Here is a 22,796-nt window from a genome sequence, read left to right on the forward strand (position 1 = left end):
TGCTAGTTAACTCCCAGAGTAGTTGCTACAGTCCCCTAATCCCAAGGTGGAAACTGAGGCACAGAGTGGGAAGGAGCTGTCCCAATCCTTTTCTTCCTTGCTCAGAAGGGCTGGTGGCCCTGAAGAAAGAAGCCTGAGCACAAGAGCCTGCAGGGACATAGGGGGATGTAGGAAGATGGCCTGGGAAGTGTCTTACCTGGGTGCCTGGCTGGCCCTCGGGGCACAAGGAGGAAGTGGGGACGCCCTGGGCTCAGGGCCTTTTGAGCTGTTGGCCCAGCCCCTGATGGTGGTTAATGATTACCCTACTACCATCAATACTGATCCCAAGTGCGGTTCGAAGGGCAGAAAACCTGGACTGTGCCCGGGCAGGAAGCACCCGCCGGGCCCCATCTGCCCCTCCCAGTAGTGGTGTCGGACCCTAGCGTCCACAGTCAACTCCCTACGGGCTTTACCCACCTTGACCTCTTTAGTCCAAAGCCCCAGGTGACCATGAACAGGCAGGACCTCAGGGCCCTCAGGACAAAGCTTCTGCCCTATTCCCGGTGCCCAGTTCTCCCACATGGGCCACAGAGGGAGACCTGGGGACCTTGGCTAACCTCAGAGAGGTCTTCGGGGCACCCAGCTAGGTGAGGGACCTGACTCTTCACCTGAGACTTGGAGAGGGGTTTGGGAAGGAGTCAGGAGCGTCTCCCTTTGGGTCACAGGAAACAAGGCATGCGTAGCTAACAGGCATCTTTCTAATCCCATGGAACATCTGTGACCCCTCCAGCACGCCCCCCACTCCAAAACTAGTCATCCCAAGAGTCTGTTAAGAAATAGTGAGAGCAGCCTCCAGAGGCCTGAGACTCAGCCTTCAAGAATGACCTCACAGGGCAATCCTAGACCCTGGTGCAGTGGGCAGGGGACAGGAACAGCCTGAGGCTCAGTGCTCCAGGGCAGAGTCAGTCTATACATCAGGCCTCAGTCCCTCTGGCCACAACCCTGCCTTGCTCTGGCCCCAGGGAAAAGCTGAACCCTGGGGATCCTGCCCTGACAGAGCCAAGAAACATGGCCGTGTGAGGTAGTATCCCGGGGCCATTCCTCCGTCCCTGGGTCCCGAGGAGGCTCCTCCCAGCTTCATTCAGCTCCTGCTACTCAGCAGTGGGGCTAGGGTGACAGGCCCTGGAAGGGTTAGCTAGGTGCAGCTCAGAGAAGAAGGAAGGAGCCCAGTGTGAGCGGAAGACTGGGAGGATGTGGTGCCTCCTGGTGGCGACAGAGAGGTACTGCGTGCAGAGGTGGGGCCTGGCAGAGCCAAGCCAGGTGGGGCCCACAGGCACAGAGGACCTGGGAGAGGGGCTGGCGGTGGGCAAGTTTATTCCACTTCATGCAGACACTGACCCACACGCTCAGGGAGCTTAAAAATAATACACTGACCCACACGGTGTCTGTCCCTCACTTTCCCATGAGACATGGAAAGACACTTGGCTGAGTGGGGTTGGGGTTGAGGGTCCACCTTCATCCCAGGACAAGACAGCAGTGTGGGCCCATGTGGTGGGGAGGGTCCGTATCCTTTCTCCCCAGAGGAAAAGTGCAGACAGGGCCGAGGCCCCAAGGCAGGGAGGCCCCACTCACAGCAGATTGGCAACGGGCAGGCCAGGCAGGTGTCCTTCACAGTGGCCTACCCCTGAAGGGCCTAGGCTTGGCCCTGCTGTGGGTCACAGCTCTCAGGAGGCTGGGGAGCTGGCTGGGCACAGTGGGCAGTGCCCCACTGGGTCCTGGTGCCCGTGGCTCAGTCCTGGGCCTCCTCAGAACGCCACTTGAGAGCATGGTCCTTGTGGGCATCAGGCAGGATCTGGTTACGCATGCCCCCGAGCACGTTGGAGGTGGCCTCTGTGGCAACGATGATTGGTTTCACCACCGTTGGGGGCAGCTGGCGGATCACGCCCCCCACAGCGCCTGTCAGCCCCTTCTGCTCGTGGCCCCTTGATGCCACATCACAGATGGTCTGAGCTGTATCCAGGATGCCCTGTGGAGGTCAGAGGTCAGTGCAGGGGTCTGAGTGAGGGGTTGGGTGCCTGTGCTGAGAGGGAACAGGGCTGGGGCCTCCTCACCTCTCGAACCGTGTCATAAGCCTTGGCCACGCCCTCCCGGAGGTCAGCTGGCTGCTGGCCTCTACGCAGCCTTTGGGCAGAGCGCTTGTCCTGCAGGGAGCGGGAGATGGGCGCTGCAGGAGACAGGATGTCATAGACCGTCTCGGCTGTGGCCTGAAGAACACAGAGAGTTGGATGAGGGCAGCTGGTTAGGCAGACATATTGGCCCCTAGTCCCTGAGTGGTAGCCCGGGGAACTTGGCTTCCCACAGCTTCTCCCACACCTCAGTTGTGAGGTCCCTGGGCTCCTACTCAGCCTTGTCTCCCCACCCCTACCTCCTCCTCCCACCCATGGCTCCCACTGCCCAGCTCAAGGCACATCAGGACTTTCTGAATGTCTCCTCCAACACAAAGCCTGCTGACTGTACACCTGGGAGGGCTCCTTGCCTGGCTTCCCCAGCTAGAGGGGCGGCCCCAGTGAAGATCCCATGGGCCATGAGTGAGCCCACCACTGAGCCTGACCTTCCTCTGCTACAGAAGCCTCAGCTCTCCCTCACATTCCCTACCACACCATGTCACTGTTTCCCACCCAACTTGTCACTCTGGGGCTCTATGTGCTTACCCCTCCAGCCTCCTGTTTTGAGTCCCTGTCCCCCACCCCCTGGGATGTGAGCTCACAAGTCCCAGAATGCATCATGCTCTCCACAGGACATACATCAGAACTCATCCACTCCCTTACAGGACTGCTCCCCAGGGTCCCTGGGGAGCCCCCTGGGCTTAGCAAAGAGCATGGACTGAATGAACCAGGGCTAGTTTCTGTGCCCATTTCTCTATAAACACCAGTGCCTCTCCCCTCCTTCCACGTGGTCATGAACACAGAGACAGGGTGGGCTCAGACAGCCTGGAGGGTGCTCTTATCCCACCCACAGAAGCCACTTAAGTCTAGGCTGTGGGCCCCAGGCACATCACCTGGTCTGTCCTCTCCAGGACTGTTTCTTTAGGAAAAGAGGCTGTACTACCTAGCCTGCTGGCTCTTAGTGGAGTTTCCCCCTCGCCCCTAGTGGTACTGGGGTTTGAACTGCCACTTTATCCATGCCTCCAGCCCTGGTTATTGTTGATAGGGTCCTGCTTTTTGCCTGGGCCACAGTCCTCCTATTTATGTTCCCTGAAGAAGTCTGATGACAGGCCCATGCCACCATGCCCAGCTTTTTCTGTTGAGATTGGGGGTGGGGGGAGACCCAAGAATTTTTTTGCCCCATCTGGCCTCGAATTGTGATCCTCCCAATCTCCACCTCCCAAGTAGCTTGGATTACAGATGTGAGCTACCAGCACTGGCCTCTTAGCAGAGTTTGGTTTTTTTTTTTTTTTGGTACCAGAGTTAGAACTCAGGGCCTACACCTCGAGTCACTCTACCAGCCCTTTTGTGTGTGTGTGTGTGAGATGGATTTTTTTCAAGATAGGGTCTCATGAACAATTTGCCTGGGCTGGCTTCAAATTACGATCCTCCTGATCTTTGCCTCCTGAGTAACTAGGATTACAGGCATGAGCCACTGGTGCCCAGCTTACTGGTTAGCTGTTTTTGTTCTTTTTTTTGGTGGTACTGGAGTTTGAACTCAGGGCCTCATGTTTGCTGGGTAGGCACTCTACCACTTGAGCCATGGCCCCAACCCTTAGCAGAGTTTTGAGGACAGAACTGGGAGCTTCTAACGCCTCCCTGTCCTACACAGTGTGTGGAGAGCTCACCTTCACCTGGACAGCCCACACTCACCTGGATGGCCTGCACCAGTCGGTTGCTCAGTTCTAGGGCAGCAGAGGCCGTGGATGAGCCAAAGGAGGCAGCCCCACGCTGCAGTCCCCGCATGAGGCGTCCATCCTTCCGGTACTGCTCAATGGGCAGCCACAGCAGGTCCCGGAACCCTTGGACTGAGAGGACCGGGTTATCAGAGAGGCCCCAGGCTGCATGCCCCCATCTGGCCTGCCTGAGGACCCCTCCTCCTTTCCAACGGCAGTGTCTAAGCTGCCCAAGAGTAACAGCAGTTTTGAGACCTCAAACCCAGACACTCACAGAGCTGGACAACCGAGTGCATGGGGCCCACACCTCCCAGCAGGCCAGGCAGCTGGTTCTTGCGGATGTCCTGCAGCCACTCATTGAGAGCATAGCCCAGCACCTTGTCTACACCCAGGAGCCTGGAAGGGAGAGGTGAGAAGGGTGAGGTGCGTGAGGGAGGAGACCATTCATTGAGACCAGGGGGCCAGAAGGCCCTAGTACTGCAAGGCACGTCCTGTGGGCACTCCAACCCTATAAACAGTCCCACCCAGCAGCCATGTGTGAAATGATGTCTGTGCCCATTTTACAGAGGAGAAACTGAGGCCCTGAGAGGGGTGATGACTTGGCCAAGGCCACGAAACCAGTGAGGAACACGACAAGAGAAAGACTGAGAATCCCAGAGAGAGGCTGGGGTGCTAGGGCTCACCCATGCCGGCAACAGAGTCGCTTGAGCTTCAGCTCGGAGCAGTTGAGCTGGGCCAGGCCGATGAGGAGGCCAGCAAAAGTGCCCTGTAGGGGAGGGAGTGGGGGTCTGGCTATGTGACAGGAAAGGGAATTGGCTGGCCCTGGTCTAACGCTCAGGCACAGCTGAAGAGAACTAGGAGCCAGAGAGCCTGGCCCACACTGTCACCTTGCATGCTGGCCCTACTCACCACCTGGTCCATGGTGACATGCTTGCCATGGTAATCCAGCCAGATGGGCACCTCAGATGTGAAGCGGAACTCCCTGGGCAGGGAACAAAGAGAAGGGGGACCTCTGGTCACTGACTGCATCCCCTGCAGCCTGGGCCAGGGTCTCCCAGCCCCCAGCCCTACCTGAAATAGATGGGCTGCTGCTCGGCAGCAGAGCTGTGGCCACTGCCTGGGGCCTCCTGGGAGCCACTCATCTCCACATCCTCAGGTTGCCCTTCCTGGGGGCTGCTAGGCCGGCCTCGGGTCTCAGGGTGAGCTAGGGAAGAAGTCACAGACCAGGGACAGGGTAGGGATGCCGTGTGGCTGGCTGCCCTGGGAGGTAGGGCCTGGACTCTCCCTCCACGGGTCCAGCCTCTTACCATCAGAGGTCTCTCCTGGGACCATGGGGTTGATACCAGCTGCTAGGCTGGTGAAGAAGTCCTTGAGGAAGAAGAGGGCATCCTACCAGGAAGAATTCAGGGAACGGGTCAGACCCAGAGGCCTATAGAAGGTGGGGTCATGCCAGGCTCTGCCCTCACCTGCCTGCTCACCTGGTCCACGTTGAGCCGCAGAGGCATCAGTGAGACACGGAGACAGCACTCAGGCCCACCTAGGCTAGTGGTTGGAGCCACATGCAGCGCTTTGATGGTGAGCTGAGGGTGGAAAACAAACTCTGGTTGTCTGCTGGGCCTTGAGGGCTCCTAATCCTACTGCCCTGCCTTTGCCCACACTGTTCCCCCCACTGGATCCCCCCCAGGCACACACACAGTCTGGGTGAGGGCATGGAGGTGGACGTGTGCTGCCCATGCCCCGCGCACCATGTTCGAGTGTGTGCGCCGTGGCAGCCTCTCGCTTGTGTGTAGGTGCAGGAACTTGTTGATCTGGGAGGAGGCAAGCCGGTCTCGGATCTCCAGCTCCTGCACGATGAGCACCTGGCGGGACAGTGGCCGCTCTTCCAGCTCCTGGCCAGGGGCTGTGTCCGTGGCTGTCTCCTCCGGGTACACCTCGTGCTGAAAGCTCACCTGTGGGTGGATGAGGCCTGAGTAGGGCCAGCAAGGGCCAGAGGGAGAGAAGGTCTGGCTCAGGCCCCTTCTCTCCCAGCAACCCTTCCTGTCCCCATCCCTACCTCAGCCCCATCCCTGGCTGCAGCCTGACAGCTCCAGATGACTGCCCCACAAGCACTGAGTGCTTCACGGATACATTAAACTTAACCTCCTGTTCCCACAGACTCTGTTTAACCCAAGTGGCACTGGCCAACCCTGTCACCAGAGCACAAACTTTGGCAGCATCTTTGCTCTCCTCTGTGTCTCACTGGTCTCCATTGCTGCCACCTGGTCTCCAAGTGTCCCCCTCCTCTGGGCAGTCCCTGCCCTCCCTCTCCAACCCATTCTCCAAATACACAGGGGACTTTGTAAGGTGCTGTGCATGCCCCGTGGGTTCTGTGCCCCAGCCTGGCCTTGCCTCCTCCAGACCTGCCTCCCCCTCACTCTTGCTCAGCGAGCCACAGACCAGCCTCTTCCAGGTCCTGGCTCATCTTATCTTGGGCTCTTGCCCTGGGCCCCATTCCAGGGAGAGTTTTCCTTCTCTTTCTGGAAGCTGGTGGTTTCCACCAGGTCTTAGGCCACTGCTCAGAAGTTATCTCCTGAGCCCTCCTGCAACATAGCCCACTGATCCCAACAGCCATGGGCTCTGTCATCTGCCCTACAATTCCTTATGAAGCCCAAACCAGCCTACTACCCTCTCAGGAAGTGGGACCTCCCAGCAATTTCTCTAACAGGAACCCTATGGATCTCTCTACCATCCAGTCCCTCCAGAGTCTGCCCATCCTCACTACCCCTGTCCTGCACTCACCGCTGCCATCTTGCCTCCAACACCCCCACCTTACTCTAGCAAGCATCCAGCCATTTCTGTGCTCCACAGAACCTGCCATAAGCTGTCCCTTATGTTGTGGATCTCTCCCCCAACTTGGCTTCGGTCCTAGGATGACCTGATGGCTCCTGGAAGATCAGTGATGCTCCCAGCTTGCCACGCGCACGCCATTCTGAGTCACTGCTCCCTGTGTACTTCTTTGGGTTTTTGTTCAAGATGGCTCTCCTTCCCCTCCCACCTTCAGTTCTCCCCTGACCTTTTTCCACCATGGGCCACACTAGGGCCACCTTTCTCTGGTTTTGACTGGCGAAGGGGTTTCCCTGTGAAGGCAGGATTAGCCTGCTTTGCTCCTTGCTACAGTACAGGCAGCCTCTAGAACAATGCCCCAGGGGTGTGCTGACAAAGGCCAGTGTGCACCATGGTGGTGGTGATGCAGGTGGCCCTGTGCTCACCTTGCTGAGCTGGATCTCCATGAGGACCTGGTGCTGCCGCCCACTGCCTCCCTGTGTGCGCCAGGAGTTCTGGGGTCGGTTGGGGCCAGAGCAGCGGGAAGGGGAGCCCCTGTGGCCTGTGAGGCCAACTCTTGCCCTGGGAAGAGGAATAGGGGACAAGCTGACTCAAAGGAAGCCCTGCCCCCTCCACCTCAGCACAGCCTTTCAGTCTGAGGCAAGACACCTTCTTTACTCTCAGACTGGAGGCAGGCCAACAGGAAAAACTGAGGCCACAGAGGACATGGTACTCAAGGTTTCCATCTGTTAGGAGTCAGAGCTGGGCTGCAGGCTCCAATCCCACCAGCTGCCATTTGCAACCCTCCTCCTCACCTGTGTCCAGGGTGGGGGCCAAAGTCTCGGCCCCCATAGAGGTGCCAGATAAGAGAAACCTCCCGTAGCACCACACGACTGCTGGGCACTGGGAAGTGGGCAGGAGCCCGCAGCAGGTCTGTGCTGCCCAATGGCCGTGAGAAGTATCCATCCTGCACAACGATGGGGCCTGGATGCAGCTGTGTCACCACAGGCTCCCCATCTCGTGGCTGCCAGGAAGAGGACAAGCAAAGATGTGTAGCACAGAGGTGGTTCCCCCAGCCAGTCCCCCAACCCCAGCTCCTGTCTGTTTCTAGGCTCCCCCCACCATCATTACATCTCCCTCTCCTTCTACTCCCTTTTTGACAAAAAATGGCCCTCCTAGGCTACTATCCCGAGTGGTCTGCCCAGGATGGCCTGAAAGATCCTTGCCCCTGCTACCTGTCTCCCTGACACCTTGATGAGTTTGAACATTCCCACAGGCCCTTACAGCCACATGTCCCCTCTCCTCTTCGTAACTGTCCCTCTTGCTCCACCCCCTCTTAGATGTCCCAGTCATCAGGCCTTCTCTGCCTCTGGAAATCCACCCGCTCCTTCAAGCCCACAGCCAAGATTGCCTCCAGTCTGCTTCTCTCATCCAAAGCTCTAGAAGAACTAAGCAACCACCTGAACATCCCCGATCCCAGGCCAAATGGCCAGCTGCCTGATGGATGGGTAACAACCGTGTTACCCCCTTCCCACACACCGGGATGCCCAGGCCAGGGGCGTCAAGGATGCAGAACTCATCACTGTCCAGAGTGTCTCCATCCCCTTCCTCCTCCTTTTCCTCTGTCTTAGCCTCAGAGCAGGACCCTAAGGTGCCAGTGGAGACCCCAGGAGAGGATGAAGGAGCCTGGGCCCCACTCCGTTCACCTGGGAACAGGTAGACTGAGATGGGTGAGGCTTGAGGGAGTGGACCACCTGTGGGAGAGAGGCCAGTGTGGGAAGATGCCGCTGGGGGTATCTGCTTGGGTCTGTGGTCCCCAGAGCTTCCCCACCCCACCTGAGGGCTGGGCCCGCTCTCGCAGGCTACGCTCAGTGTCCAGGAGGGCGTCAGTCAGGTCACGCTGGTTGATGAGGGCCGTCTCCACTGGGGGGAAGGAGGACAGGGAGGCAGGGCTCTCGGAGAGCTGGACCAGGCAGGGGAGGCGCGATGAGTGAGTACCAGGAGAGAGGGCCAGCCCAAGACTCCCCCAACCCAGGTTCTGAGGCTGTGCAGGGGAGGGGCCTGGCCAAGCTCTGGTAGTCTGTGTGGCCAGGCCTCACCTGTACCTTCTGACCGGCGATCTCCGTGGGGCTGGCGGGCCGGGGTGGGGGGTGCAGGTCACCCGCGCTGGTTACATACTGGAGCAGGTTGGCCAGCAGGGCACAGGAGTCGGCACAGCTGTGCATATGCACCACATTGGTGGAGCAGCGCAGCTCAAACAGCGGCTGGCTCTACAGGAGGGCGGCGGTATCAGCGTAGACCCCACTGCCCACCAAGTCCCCTGTGCAGGGAGGGTACCCCAGTTCTGTGGTAGTCAGCCTGCGAGGTAACCCACCAACCGGTTGGGCAAACTCCACCTCACACATAGGCAAACTGAGCCCAAAGAATGACAGGGCCTTGACCCAGGGCTGCTCATGGGAGTGGTAGTGAACCAACCCACTCATGCACCCCTCTACACCCTGAGAAGTCTTCTCTGCCCCTCCCCTCAGCCCAGGGACGTGGGGCCTGCTATCTCACTATACAGAAGAGGAAACTGGGGCCTCACAGAAGCCTTCAGACTCCAGAGGCCCCACTTCCACCTTGTCTACAGCTGCCCTTTGGTAATGGGGCCGAAACCCCCTATCCAGTCAATGTACATCAAGGGACACTACAGAGGCCTGGCCCCTCAGGAGGGTATGTGACTGCAGCCCAGGAAGAGAAGAGACCTCCTACAGGCTCCCTCAGCCACCGGTGACAGCTGTACTCACCAGTCTGCCCTCAGTGCTCCCCTTCCAGGTTTTGATCACAAGCTCTAGGAGGTCAACATCCAGGACACACACATAGTCTGGGACAGAAGGCAGAAGAAGGTTCTCATTTCCTCCTTCTACACAGCCCCCTCCCACAACAAGGAGAACCAGGTGTATCTTGGTGCTGCCCCGTGTGTACTTGGAGGGTTGGGGGAAACTGAGAACCAACCAACATGGGTGGGGACATTGGCTATTCCATGTGACAGGGGCTTTTTCCCTTAGAATGGGGGAGGCCAGCCCAGACCCTGCCCACCTCGCCGCAGATCCAGGGTCTCCACCTCACACTTGTCGGACAGGTACAAGGCAGAGTCATCGAGGATGAACCTGGTGGGGAACAGGGCTGAGAAGGGCCCAGGAGCCACTGCAGGTGGCAGCTCGGTGGCAGCCAGGCAGGGATGGGGCTCCTGCAGAGCAGCAGTGAGCCCCAGTCCCCAGATGTTGCCCTTTCCAGCCTCAGCACTCTTGTCTGTACGACGTGCAGAGTGGGCCCAGGCTCCTGAGTTGCAGACCAGGACTGCAGGCCCTCATTCTTAAAGAACTGCCAACTCTATCACCTCATTTTGGTCCTCACATGTCGGGGATATCCTCCCCCTATAGCATTTATTGTTCTTTTCTTTTTATTTATTTATTTGAGACAGGGTTTTACTACATAGCACAGGGTGCCTCAGCCTCCCAAGTACCAGGATTACAGGTGTATGTTCCGCCTAGCTTTTACTTTCATTTATTTGATTATTTTTTTGGTGTTGGGGATATAATTCAGGGCTTTACACATGCTAGGCAAGTGTAAAGTGACTTATACCTTCAGTACTACTGTTCTTTTAAAATAAGTCCTTGGAAGCCAGGCATGGTGGTACATGCCTGTAATCCCAGCTACTCGGGAGGTGGAGGCAGGAAGATTACAAGTTCAAGACCAGCCCAGGCTAAGTTATGGAGATCCTATTTCAAAAACAAAAACTGCAAACAAAAGGGCTGGGGTGTGGCTCAAGTAGTAAAATGCTTGCCTGGCATGCTTGAGACCCTGGGTTCAATCCCCAGTACTGCAAAAAATAAGTAAGTCATTGGGGCTGGGAGTGTAGCTCAGTGGTACAAGACTTGTCTAAAGTGCAAAGCCATGTGTTCCATCACTGTGAAGATAAATAAAATAAGTCCTTATTTTATTGCAACATAACATAAGCTTCTTCAAGATGCTTTAGAATACAGTAATAGCAGTGCCAGTGGCTCACGCCTGTAATCCTAGCTACTCAGGAGGCAGAGATCAGGAAGACTGAGGTTCAAAGCCAGCCCCAGGCAAACAGTTCATGAGACTCCATCTCCAACGAAATGAGAGCAAAATGGACTGGAGGTGTGGCTCAAGCGGTAGAGTGCCTGCTTTGCATGTGCCGAAGTCCTGAGTTCAAACCCCAGTTCCACAAAATAAATAAACAAATAAGAAAACTGAAGTCACTCAAATCTAACCCCAAATTCTGAGAAAACCACTATACGCACCTCCTAGTCTTTTCTATGCAGTTACACAGATAAATATATGTGAGTGTATATGTATATAGACGTAATACTTATATAAATATGCTTTCATAACATATTCTTTGGAACATGTAGTTTTTTTATCTAATTTTCCCTGGTAAGCATTGTAGTATGGCATTTTGTTCTATTTTTTAATATTATTCTACATCTTTATTCAGATCATGATTTGGGGACATTTATATTGTTTATAAGCTGGGCGCTAGTGGCTCACGCCTGTAACCCTAGCTACTCAGGTTCGTGGTTCGAAGCCAGCCTGGGCAAACAGTCTGGCCTATCACAGAAAAGCACTGCTGGAGTGGATTGAGGTATACGTCCTGAGTTCAAGCCCCAGTACCACAAAAGAAGAAAAAAAAAATTTATAAGTTTGGGCTGGATTGTGGTACCAGGGAATGGAACCCAGGGCCTCCCGCATTCAAACACTCTATCATTGAGCTGTACCCCAGCCTGGACTGTTTTAAATCAAACTACAGAGACATTGTAGTCCATCTCTCTTATCCCTACGGGGTGAGCCCAGAAGTGAGATTACCAGGTCAGAGAACACTAATGCAGTTCAGGCTCTCATTTGAGGGGCCTAGCTCCTCTCCAGGAAAGCGGAGGAAACTCACATTCCTGAGGATGCACGTGAGTACATGGCGGGCCATCGCCCCAAGCGTGGACAGGTTTAGAGAAGCCCTAGGAGCACACACAGCAGGTAGGTAGCTGCAGCCCAGCTGGGGGTGAGAGGGCCTGGGTGCGCGGGGCAGCCTGCATACCTGAGCAGGAAGGTCGACGTGTCCATGACAATGTTGCTGGAGAGGGTGAAGGTCTCAGCAGTGACAAGGACGCGCACAGGGAGGTAGAGGGGCCTGGGGGGGGAGGGGGCGTCACATTTGGGCTGAAGCAGGCTCCTTATACCTGATGCCTATCCCTGCTACCCCTCTCCCCCACTACCTGTCCAGCCTGGGTACCTGTAGTCCACGGCGCAGGAAAACAGGTGTGTGTGCAGGACAGTGATGACCGTTGGGGGCAGGTAGCCCAGCACAGGGTCATCGAGCACGTCTAAGAACTCCAACAGCTTCAGAGACCAGGAAAGAAGGGGACAGTGAGGAAAGGCAGCTTTCTCCCTCATTTAGTACCCCTCCTGGCTTGGTCCAGTCTGGTACCCCATTTGCTGCCTATCAGTTGTCCACCATGTCTCTTGAGGGGGACTCCAGCCAAAGTCAGCTCCAGTCCAGCCCATGGTCCACACTTGGGCCACCCGGCTCTGTTTGACTTGCTCACCCAAACCAGAAGTCCACAGTCAGTGGGCCATGTGCCTTCTCAGGCTACCTTGCTCACCTGGGAATGCCAGCTCTGTTCAGGCAGGGCCATGTAATGACGCAGGGTAGCTTTGTGCAACCGCAGTGTCACCAGGAACTCCTGAGGGTAGAGGTTCATTCAGGACAGTGGGGAGCCCAGGCCCAGTAGGCACCAAGAAGCAGGTACCTGGCCAAGTAGCTGAAGGACAAGTAGGAAAGCTGTACCTTGATATTCTTGTGAGGGTCCAGGTGGATGCGCACAGCAGCAGACAGCATGGGGGAGCCCTGACCCTGGCCCTTGCGGCCTGAGGCTCCCCGCTCAGTCACCCCTTCCTCTGATGGGTAGATGGTTGGGGCCAGCTGGGCCGGGGGAGCAAAGCTAGATGGTTCCAGGTGACTGGGCTGCAGATAGTTGTCCACGGCCGCTGAAGAGGAATCTTGTGAGCTAGCTGACCCCTCCGCTCAGGGCCTGTCCCTCCTGAAAGCCCCCTACCCTGGCCCTAGATATGCAGTGGCACCCAGCCCCCAGCCCTCACACCTCGGTGGTAAAGTGTTGCCTTTTCGGCTTCCAGGCAGAAGTAGCCAAGCCCCGGCTGACTGTGGTACTGGGAGACACTGAAGATGGTGCCATGTTCTATATCCAGCACCAGCTCCCCGTGTGTGGCCTCCAGGCGCTTCCCAGCCTCATCCTGCGGACAGAATGTGTGCCTGACTTCACTGCTATGCCCAGCAGCTGCCACAACTGAGAACAGGCATCTTCAGGAGCCCTGGCCTGTGGGGCTACTCCGGCTCCTGTAGGCCCACAGCACTTGCCTCTTGCCCAAGGAGAAGAATTCCACCCCATCAGCCTCCTGGGGACCAAATGGTCCCCATTCTGCCCTGGGACTGGGGCTTTACATGGAGGAGGGGTAGTGAGTGTGACAGGGCAAGGGGGCTGGCAGGTGTGGGTCAGGGGGTGGTGGTGGGCACTGCTGGCCACCTGTGTCTCCTGCTTGCCACATTCCTGACCCAGGGATGCCTCACCTTGGCCTCACAGAAGGCTGTGATCCGACCTTTTAGCACTGTCACCAGGGTAGAGAAGGTACTCTGTGAGTGACGACTTGGGGGCTCAGGGACGGGAGCCTGGGGAGCACCTGATGTCCCCACTGAGAAGAACTGGGCATCTTCCTCATCTGAGTCCGAGTCTGGGGTGAGATTAAGGTGGCTGGGTGGGAAGTAGACCGGGAGGACTGGCCCAGCCCTGCTCACACCATTAGTCCTCACTCCAGCCCAGGTAGCGCACCCCTCTTACCCAGCTTAAAGGCTGACTTGCACATCTTGAAGCTGTCATGCCAGAAACCTGAGGAGCCAGGGAAGTCAGTGGGGTGAGTGGTGGAGCCAGGGGTGGGAAGCAGGTCCGCGGGCTCCCACATGAGCAAGTCGTTGTTGATCCTGTCACAGGAGGATGGATAGCAGAGGTGAGAGACGACAGGGCCCAGACTCTCACCCAGCCCTGTCTACCCCGTGTCTCCACCTGTTGTAGATGCTTTCGTAGACCTCTTTGCTGGGTAGGAAGATGTGGGCATTGGGCAGGATCAATTCCAGGCTGCAGCGGGACAGCGCCAGGGTCCGGCTCTGGAAAGTCCTCATCTCTTCAGGGTCTCCAGGGATTACCATCTGGACAGAGGGTGGGCAAAGAGACCTCAGCAGAAAAAAGCCTGTTTCTAGCTCCAGAATCTGCGCCTTGACCTCCAATCATTCATTAGTTCATTCATACACACATACATACATAATACATAAAAATCTATTCACCCATCCATCCATCCATCCATCCACTAATTCCTAGGAGCCCTTCCCTGCCAGGGATGTGTGATTCCTGTGTAGGATACAGTGCCTGTGGTTTGCCAGTCCTCCTTTAAGAGCTTCACAAATGTAAGGGCTGGCAGAGTGGCTCAAGTGGTAAGAGCGCATGTCTAGCAAGCATCAGGCCCTGAGTTCAAACCCTAGTGCCACCAAAAAAACCCAAAAAACCAAATGTGAACCCCTCTAATCTTCACAATGGCCTACCAGGCAGAAGCCCTTGTGTCCACTTCTCAGAGGAAGAAACTCATCTGTAGGCACCTCCCCAAGGTGACCCAGTCACTGAGTGGCAGAGCCTGCATTTGAACCTAGGCAGTTTAGCCCTGCAGGCCAAGAGCTTAACTGCCTCACAGCCCTCATCAATTTCAGAGAAGGGGATACTGAGGCCCACGTGTTCACTGGTGATAGACAGATGAGGTGGCCAGGTTCTGATCTTCCTGACCAGTGCATTTCCTCCCGACCTCTGAGCAGGGCTGGGTACTTCATATTCCCTCATCAGAAATAATGGTAGAAGTAAAATCCTCACATCATGCCCACCCCAGGTGTTCCTGTCATCCTGACACACAGTCACATAGGTGGCTTCCAGAGCAGAGTCCAGGGGGCAAAAGAGGTAGGGAGGCCCCAGGAAGAGGTGGGTCCAGGGCTTACCTCCTCCGTCTCATACATGGTCCTCTTGGAGGAGAAGGGCGAGGGCTCAGGCTCCCGCAGCTCGCATGGACTTTCAGTGGACATCTCCAGCTCCTCGCCTTTCTCTGTGGCTGTCTCCCACTGTGTGCCATTGGACTGGGGGTTCAAGGTCACCACTACCCTGCCAGGCATAGATTGTCACTGGCTGCAGAGCTCCTGGCACCTGGGCCTCAGCTGGCTTCCTGCCACCCCCAAGAAGCAGACCCTACCTCCCCAGCTATCCCTTCCCTACTTACTGGGGCAGGAAGTACTTGTGTCCAGTACTCTTGGGGTCTGGGGCTTTGGAGACCCGCAGGCAGGGGACGGGTGGCTTCTCCCCATCTTCGTAGATTCCTGGGGGGATGGGAGGGTGGGGTGTCACTGCTGCCCCTTTACTTTTCTTCCCCACTGCAGGTCAGGTCGTCACGTGTGGTTTTCAGTGGCTCAAGGGTAAAGAGTTCACTTTGCCCACTGCCCCAAAGAGAAGGTAGGGGCCTGTGCCAGGGCCTGCTCCAACTATGACCCAGCTCATTCCAGGTATCCCCAGGGGGCTCTTACCATGCAGGTCAGAGCAGATAAGTTCCAGGCGAGTGGAGCCTGGGGGTCCAGGCCCACTGCTAAGCTCTGACCGGAACTGGGGCTCACTCAGCTCCAGCCGCAGCTGCTCAGCCCGTACAGCCCGGCCTGCCCAAGGGTCCCGCTCAGGCCTCAGGTCAGCAATGGGGAAGCGCAGCCTCAGGGTAGCCCGGGGTGCTGAGAGCCGAAACACTGTCTGCTGCTCAGTGACTGGCAGGGGTTCTGTCTGTGGAAGGGTTAGAGATCAGAACTCCACCAAAACCCCAACCAATGTGGTCAAGTCCTGCTCCACACCCCAGCACGGCCCAGCAGGACATCTTACCAGCAGACCAGTGGCAGGTGGCTCAGGGGGTGTGGTGGCCAGGTGCAGCAGGGCAGCAAGCCGGTTCAGGGTCCCCAGATCCACGTCTGCTTGGAAGTCAGCCAGATCCAGGGCCAGTTCTGAGTGGCAATGGCAGGTAGCTGAGCGTCGGGACCGGCTCTATTTGGGGGTAAGGGTGTTCAGATCAGTAAGGGCTATGGGATGGGTGAGGGCAGGATAGGAAGGGGCTCCCTCAAGCAAAAACAAATCCTTAAGCCCACTCAGTGGTGGGAGAAGAGCTTAGGCAGGGGACCCAGGAGGGAACTGGGTGGGGGGAATTTTTAACATCCTATCATTTACTTAACAGAAATCACCAAACACTTGCCCCTCCCAGCCTCAGAGGCCCAGCGGAGGGCTGCCACATTGAGACAGGGAAGGGAAACCCAGGCTTTGAAAATGGCATGGTCAGAGCACAGAGATATGCAAGGGGCCCTGGGGGGGATGACAAGGGGTTGCTGACTGAAGCACAGGCCAAGGAGGGCCAGGACCGGAACAGGGGAGACACTGGCAGAGGCCAGGGTGGCATCAACACACTGTGGGAAGCAATCAGCTCCTCTCAGCCTGGAGTAGGGTGGGGGTTACCTTGGGCACCCGGCGCAGGATCTGTGTATGGCGCAGGTGAGCACAGGGCCGAGCTGAGGCCTGGGAACCCAGGTTACTAGAGAAACTTAGGATCTGGAATGGGGACATGGGAGGTGAGCAGGGTCAGGCTGGCTCTTCTGCCCCCCAACCCTTCTCTATCTCCCCAGGTCCCACCTCAGCCCTCACCTCTGTGTACTCAGGCTCTGAAGAGCCCCTGGGCCACAGACACTCCAGCACCTCCAGCTGCCCAAAGTGCACTTCTGTGCTGGTTGTCCGCCGGCCCCGGCTGCCTGCCCGCAGCTCCCAGGACAGCTGCACGGCCATGCCTGTGAGTCTATAAGAAAGGAAGTGGGTGTCAGAGGGTGAGTGTGGGGACTCTGAGAGTCTCTACAGATCCTTGCCTTGGGCTGGGGATCATACCGGACATGACTGCAGGGGCAGGCTCTCTGGAAACGTGGCCGAAGGTGGTGGAAGTCTCGAGACCCAAAAGGCCCATCCTTGGAGGCATCAAACTCAGCAAAAAAGTGAGTAGCGAGGTCAGGTGGTCCGGAAGATGGGGCAGATGTCTGAAGCAAGGTCAGGGTCACACCACCCAAGGTCATCTTCAGCAGCGAGTCAGGGCGCATGGTGCCCGGAAGGGGAGTGGGGGCTGCCTTGCCTGAGGGAACAGAGATTTCACAAGTGTTCCTGGGAACTCGTGGGTACTCTAGGTGGAGTGACAGTTGGTCATGGAGCTGGGGGCTGGGAAAACTCTGGCTAAGCTGGACTGTGGGAGGCCAAATCTGTCTCATTGTGTGGTCTGGAAGGGAACTTAGTTAGGCAGGGGTCATACCAAATTCCTCCTGCCTCCTAGCAGAGGCCAGACCTTTTGCTCAGGCTCAATTTAACCCTCTCAAGGCACTAGAAGAGGGCTGGCGGAGTGCTGCTTAGCAACTCTAGTGATAGAGCGCCTGCCTAGCAAGTGTGAGGCCCTGAGTTCAAACCCCAGTACTGCCAAAAAAAAAAAAAAAAAAAATCAAGGCACTAGAAGAACTGACTGATGGGATAAGGCACCAGACCAGCACCTGATCCACAATAAGCTCTCAAAAATATTGATTAAAGCATATAGCCTGATCTAACTGTATCCTTTTGTAGAAAGGGAAACTGAGTCTCAAAAAGTTAAGTGCTTGGTCAAGAGTAGTGACTCAGGAAGCTAGGCCCCATGCTTTGTATCACCAGCTTCCTGAGTTAGGTCCTGGGGAACTGAGATCACTGATGGTGGGTCTCCAGGCATTCTTGGGACTTCTTGCATGCATCTGACATCCCACTGTGTAAAAGTCTCTTCCAGCTCTCCTTTCCCCTGGAGACTTCCCAAGGTGCCTGACTCACCTGTTGTGTGAGCCAGGGCAGAGAGTCGACGGGAGGCCATGTTGCTGTGCACAGAGGAGCCCAGGTCTACATCAGAGAGGGAGAGCTCAGAGACGGCTGAGGCCACGCTGCTTGTAAGACCAGCCATGGAGAAGAAGAGGTCTGGAGGTGAACCAAAAGACGTCAGGGACAGACAGGCTAGGTCCAGGCTCTTGCACTCACACAAGCTGCCCCTCCAACCTGCGTTGGCCCTGTACCCACCAGTGCTGTCCAGGTTGAAGAGGGGGTTGGTCAGAGGGTCTGGGCTGATGGGCTCTACCACAGCGCCCGCCTGTAGCTGCTGGTTCAGATCCTGCTCAATCAGCCACAGGTCTTCAGCACCTAGTGGGCGGCTCTTGTTCAGCTTGTCAGCTAGATCTTTGGGATCTGTAGGAAGGATGACATTTCAGTCCAGGCTGGCTGACCATTCCCACCCCCAACACTCCCGGTCTGCCCAGAAGCCTCACCTGCAAGGCTGACAGCACTGAGCAGTACCTGAAGCTGTTGGAGCTGCCATGGGGTCAGGAGCAGGTGCAGGGAGCCCAGCTGTCCTGCCACTTCCAGCTGGGGGCAGAGAGACAGCCATGGTTATGCTTACCACTTAGTCCCTGAGAGCTGTTATCCAATTGCCCTCACTCTGGGTAAGTGCAATGCCAGTTGTCAGGCTAAACTCTGTTACCAACTAGCTGTATGAATCTGGCCACAACCTGACTGCTCTAAGCCTCAGTTACCAAGGTCATAATTTCCTTGACACTCCCTCTCTGGCCTGGGAATGATCAGCACTGCTGAGGATGGGTCTAAGATCGAGTGCACACACTCCTCCCGGGGGCCTGAGGACCCACCTTGGGGCCTGGGAAGGCCTCATTCTGTTTTATCTTCACCATCAGCTCCATGTACCCTGAGCAGCTGCCAATCTGTAAGGGGGGCTCTGGCAGTTTTACCTGAGAGGTAGGGAGTTGAGAAGATAGAGTCAGAGACAGTCAGAGGGATGGGAGGGCTGTCCGGAGCCTCAAGGATGAGGGAAATCAGTCAACCCACCTGTGAGGGGAACTCCTCAAAGTGCAGACGGACCCCTGCCAGCTGCAGCAATTTGTGCAGGAAGGCAGGTGGCTGGTGCACGTCCACAGGTGGTGCCTGGCTTGGGTCCCGCACTGCTTCATCACAATACTCCAGTCTGTAGAGAGGAAGGTCAACCTTTCTCTGGGCCACACCAGACCCAGAGCCCTTTTTCCACACAATGCTATGTTCTAGGGCCGCGGAGTTGGGCCTGCAGAGCTGTCCACCATAACCTGGCTACCATGGACTGCCATGTCCAGGCTTAGAGGCTCAGCCAGCCCTCTGACCCTTAAGTGTCTAACCTGGTCCTTGGGGACCTAGCCACTCTGGGCATACATCCTCTGTCCCTGGACACCAGTGCAGGTTCCCAACATAGCCCAGTTCTCCTATCCTACCATTCACCCAGGCCCACTCACAATCCCTGATGCTTCCCAGGAGCCTGGCGAGGAGTGGGGTGGGGGAGGGGCAGAGCCAGTGACCAGCTTCTGCACTCCTACCTTTGCACATGGACCTCTACAGCCATGCCAGGCTCCCCATCACCCGGCGTGTGCTCCACCCTCACGACAGTGTCCAGGAAGGTCACCTTGATCCTCCGCAGCACTGTGGGAGGTGTCTCAGGTCAGGTGGAGTAGAAAGAAGGGAAGTAATCTCCCATCTATGCAGCAAGGGAACCATGCTGCTGTCTGAGGCCCTTGTCCTAGAGGCCACGGAGGGGCCTGGAGCAGGATGGCCAGAAGGGGCCAGCTCACCAGTCTCAATGGTCTGGGCGAACATTTCCAGCCCCTCTAGGGGCTGTGGTGGCTCAGAGGGTTCAGGCAGTCCATCCCGCAGACACTCCTGAGCCAGCTGCAGGCTTGTGGTCATGCATGAACCCCAGCTCTGTGAGTCAGCAGCCCCTGGCCCTGTGGGGAGAAAGAGGGTCTCAGGAAAGGCAGGTTCAGGCAGCTCCTGGATGCCCAGGCCCACCTACCACCACCACTTGCCCACCCCTCACCTGGACCCTGGCGGGGCTGCAGGGTGAGTTGAAGGCCTGACACACGCACGGTGCAATGGTCTGTGAGCAGTGCAGCCCAGGGCACAGCCACCTCGATGGAGCCCACAAAGCCTTCTGCCAGCTCCAGTGGCCAGTCCATCGACTCCAGCACCTCATTCACAGACTGGGAGCAGTAAGGGGACAAAGTCAGCTCACTGAAGCCCCAAGTTCAGTTGCCTGCCACAGCCTTGTAGAGTCACTCTGCCTTGGAGAGCACCCTGTCCCTCTGTGTGCAGTCTACAAGGCTCTAACTGGGCTCCTGCTGTTCCTTAACCCTTCGCCCCACCATCAGAATGTGCTCAACCCTTCAAGCCAGCTCAAATGTTTTCCTCTTCATCAGTTCAAAAAGCCACTTACTGAGCACCTTCCATGGGCTGACATGGAGGCTGCATGGGTAAATAAATATCTTCATCCCCCAGCCTAGCTAGGCTGCAACAGGGACTCAAAGCAGACTAGGATAAAACTCAAGAGTTGAGCAGGAGAGCCTGAACTAAACCCTACCTGAGCACACGGAGGAGGTGAGAGCTGAAGGGTGAAGAGGAGACAGCCAGAGGACGGTAATGAGTGGTGGTGTGCTCCAGGCGTGGGAACAACAGGGGCACAGGCCTGGCAGAGGGGGTGGCAGCAGCCCACATTCACCAAGGACAAGAAGAGTTCAAGGAGAGAGGAGCTGACCTGAAGCCACAGGGGACCCCCAAGCCCAAGACATGTAGCCTAGCTAAACCTCTCTCTGAAGCACTAAGGCCCCAGTAAAAATGGCTGTGCTGGGGATGCACCTTGCCAGCCTTTTCCTGGTGACTCTGGGTGCTCTGTGTGGCATAACCAGAGAGGGCCTCTGTACACATTTGCTGGACCCGTCAATAAACTAGCCATGGTTGGGGAAACTGAGGCCTAGAAAGGAACTAGTATAGGCACCCTGTGTACTATGAGGTCCCTAAGGCAGGAACCCAAGCCTTTCTCCCCAACCCACCTGAGTGCCCAGGCATACAGCTGCTTTGGGGACTTTTAAGCCCATTAGCTGGGAAGAGGGTTTGGTTAGCAAAGGGCCCGCATCCTACCAGAGGCCAGGCTGGAAAGCAGCCTAGCTAGAAGCCCCATCGATCCCCAAAAAGGCAGGGCATGGAGGCATGGAAGTGTTTAAGGTGTGGGCCATCTTTCAGGCCAAGTAAGAGGCTGAGGTCAGAGAAGCCTCCCATAACTAGACCTCATAGAGAACAGGCTGGGAAGTGCCACTGACTCCCAATACACATTTGCTCCCAATTTGCTCAGGGGCAGGCCCCTGAGGCCAGCCAGAAATAGAGATGGCCCTGCCCCCATGCCTACTACCGGATTTGGACCTGCAGGGATGATCCAGTACCAGCCCTAGCTGGTGCTTCTAATTGGTGTCCCAGGTCAGCTGAGCTGTGAGTCAGGGCCCCTCACCCCTGGCCCCCAGCATCTTCCTCAGCCTCCTTCTTGCCTGAGGCCAGACCTCCACACCTTTCCTGGAGGACTGCCCAGAAGGCAGGGATGGCAGGTCCCAAGTCCCTCCCCAAACATGGGTTCAGTCAGTCCCACTCCTCCAAAATCAGGAAGTAGGCAGCAGCTGCAGTCACACGAGGTGTTGATCAACACAGGCTGACGCGGTTGTTGACATCCACACTCGGAGGGAACCCCACCCACCGGGCTCAGGATCACAGGGTCAGGGGGTCAGGGCGCATGTTCTACAGGTGCCCTCAGCAGGGCTCTAGACCCCCACTAGCCGTACTTGACCAGCTGCCGGGGCCCCAACTCTGTCACTGGCCTGGCCGCACTCCATCGCAGTCCCCCAGTCCCCAGCTCCCTCCTCCCTCCCACCCCCTCTGCCCCAGGGCACCCCCTGATCTTTTCAGCCCTCAAACTGGATGCGATTATACTGACACTCCAGGCAAGTGACATCCCGCTCCCCCGCCTGCTTCTCCCCCAGGAGGAAGAGGCAGGGACCCCTTCACTCCCAGAGTCTAGGAACTGAAGCCACCACGGGGTGTCTGACGCCCGGACAGGGCCCCGACTCCCCTGGCCTCTCCACGCCTGGTGCCTGGCCCTCCAGCCCGATCCTTTCGCCCGGAGCCTCAGTCGCTGCGCTCCGGCCCTCCGCACCTTCCCGGGCTCGGGCACGGCTCCTCACCCAGTTCTCCAGGTGGATATCCCGCAGGGCAACGCTGCCCTTGTACAGATCCAGGCTGAGCTGATCCAAGCTGAGGTGCTCCTGGAAGAAGTGACCCAAGTAGTGGTGCAGCAAGTAGCGGCAGACGCGCTCTTTCACACAGTTCGACCATGGCCATAGCCATCGTGACATCTCGGAGACCGCCGGGCCCGGGCCGCCTCCACTTGCCGCCTGCCGGGGATCCCAGTCCGGCTGCGCTGTTCACTAGAGCCCGCGGCTCGCCCCGCCGCTTCTCTCAGCACCAGGCCGCGCCCCCGGACGCCCAGCCACGCCCCCCACGCTCACTGCCATTGGTTATTGCAAAGGGCGAGGCCCACTGATTGGCCGCGGGGGGCGGAGTCTTCGGGAGTGAAAAATGGACTGGGCTCTCTGCAAGATACAGCGCTCTCAGTCATCATTTACGCTTGCGTATAAGTACTGAGTGGGAGGACCTTTAACCTCGGGCTACAAGCTCCGGGACGGCTGTTGTGGTAGGGACCAGTCCTGCAGAGGAATGCGCATGTGTAGACTCGTCCGCCTACTTTAGGTAGTTGGGAAGAATTTAAAGGGACAGTGACCCACCAAACTTCGCGGTAGGTTTCCCAGAGGAATAAAGTCAGTGTGAGATCTGCAGCGTGCATCTCAGAAACACGTGAATACACATTTGCATTTTACAAAGCGTTTTATCATCTTTTATCCCATTCAACTCTTATTTCGAGGCAGGGTTCACTATGTAGCTCAGGCTGGCCTTGAACTCACGATCCTCCTACTTCAGCCTTCCTAGTGCAGAGATTACAGGAGTGAGATTACAGGTGTGAAACACCATGCCCAGCTTCATTCAATTTTTTT

General features: G+C 56.9%; 1 protein-coding gene across 2 annotated transcripts; it reads right to left on the bottom strand.

Annotated features, from left to right (window-relative positions):
- Positions 1-1,336: 1,336 nt before the first annotated feature.
- Atg2a (autophagy related 2A) lies at positions 1,337-22,407 on the bottom strand. Of its 2 annotated transcripts, none has more exons than XM_020164943.2 (41): positions 21,930-22,407; positions 19,745-19,907; positions 19,500-19,652; positions 19,248-19,350; positions 18,733-18,868; positions 18,537-18,635; positions 18,162-18,258; positions 17,917-18,081; positions 17,677-17,817; positions 16,729-16,966; positions 16,495-16,642; positions 16,309-16,401; positions 15,688-15,846; positions 15,348-15,591; positions 15,047-15,143; positions 14,772-14,931; positions 13,798-13,940; positions 13,576-13,715; positions 13,308-13,468; positions 12,823-12,973; positions 12,510-12,709; positions 12,325-12,405; positions 11,955-12,061; positions 11,760-11,852; positions 9,740-9,810; positions 9,448-9,524; positions 8,761-8,931; positions 8,498-8,624; positions 8,201-8,415; positions 7,477-7,685; positions 7,108-7,243; positions 5,605-5,808; positions 5,338-5,439; positions 5,167-5,248; positions 4,931-5,063; positions 4,769-4,841; positions 4,543-4,625; positions 4,134-4,255; positions 3,837-3,991; positions 2,091-2,243; positions 1,337-2,005 (listed from the first exon to the last, which is right to left on the bottom strand). In XM_020164943.2, exons 1-41 carry the CDS (start codon positions 22,098-22,100, stop codon positions 1,769-1,771), a joined length of 5,793 nt encoding a protein of 1,930 aa, XP_020020532.2. In that variant the 5' UTR covers positions 22,101-22,407; the 3' UTR covers positions 1,337-1,768. The 2 variants fall into 2 exon arrangements, with proteins under 2 accessions (XP_020020532.2, XP_020020533.2); XM_020164944.2 differs by having other exon boundaries at positions 8,767-8,931; positions 21,930-22,405.
- Between the last annotated feature and the right edge of the window lie 389 nt (positions 22,408-22,796).

This window comes from Castor canadensis, chromosome 1, assembly GCF_047511655.1.
Source record: "Castor canadensis chromosome 1, mCasCan1.hap1v2, whole genome shotgun sequence".
In the NCBI taxonomy this organism is placed as follows: domain Eukaryota; kingdom Metazoa; phylum Chordata; class Mammalia; order Rodentia; family Castoridae; genus Castor; species Castor canadensis.

Bases quoted from the DNA above. Each gene is read 5' to 3' on its own strand.
- Atg2a (XM_020164943.2), bottom strand. From the start codon at position 22,100: ATGTCACGATGGCTATGGCCATGGTCGAACTGTGTGAAAGAGCGCGTC. The intron at 11,853-11,954 runs GTACCCAGGCTG...CTCCCCCCCCAG, and splicing joins TCCTGCGCCGTGGACTACAG to GCCCCTCTACCTCCCTGTGC. The intron at 4,626-4,768 runs GTGAGTAGGGCC...CCTCCCCTACAG, and splicing joins ATGTCACCATGGACCAGGTG to GGCACTTTTGCTGGCCTCCT.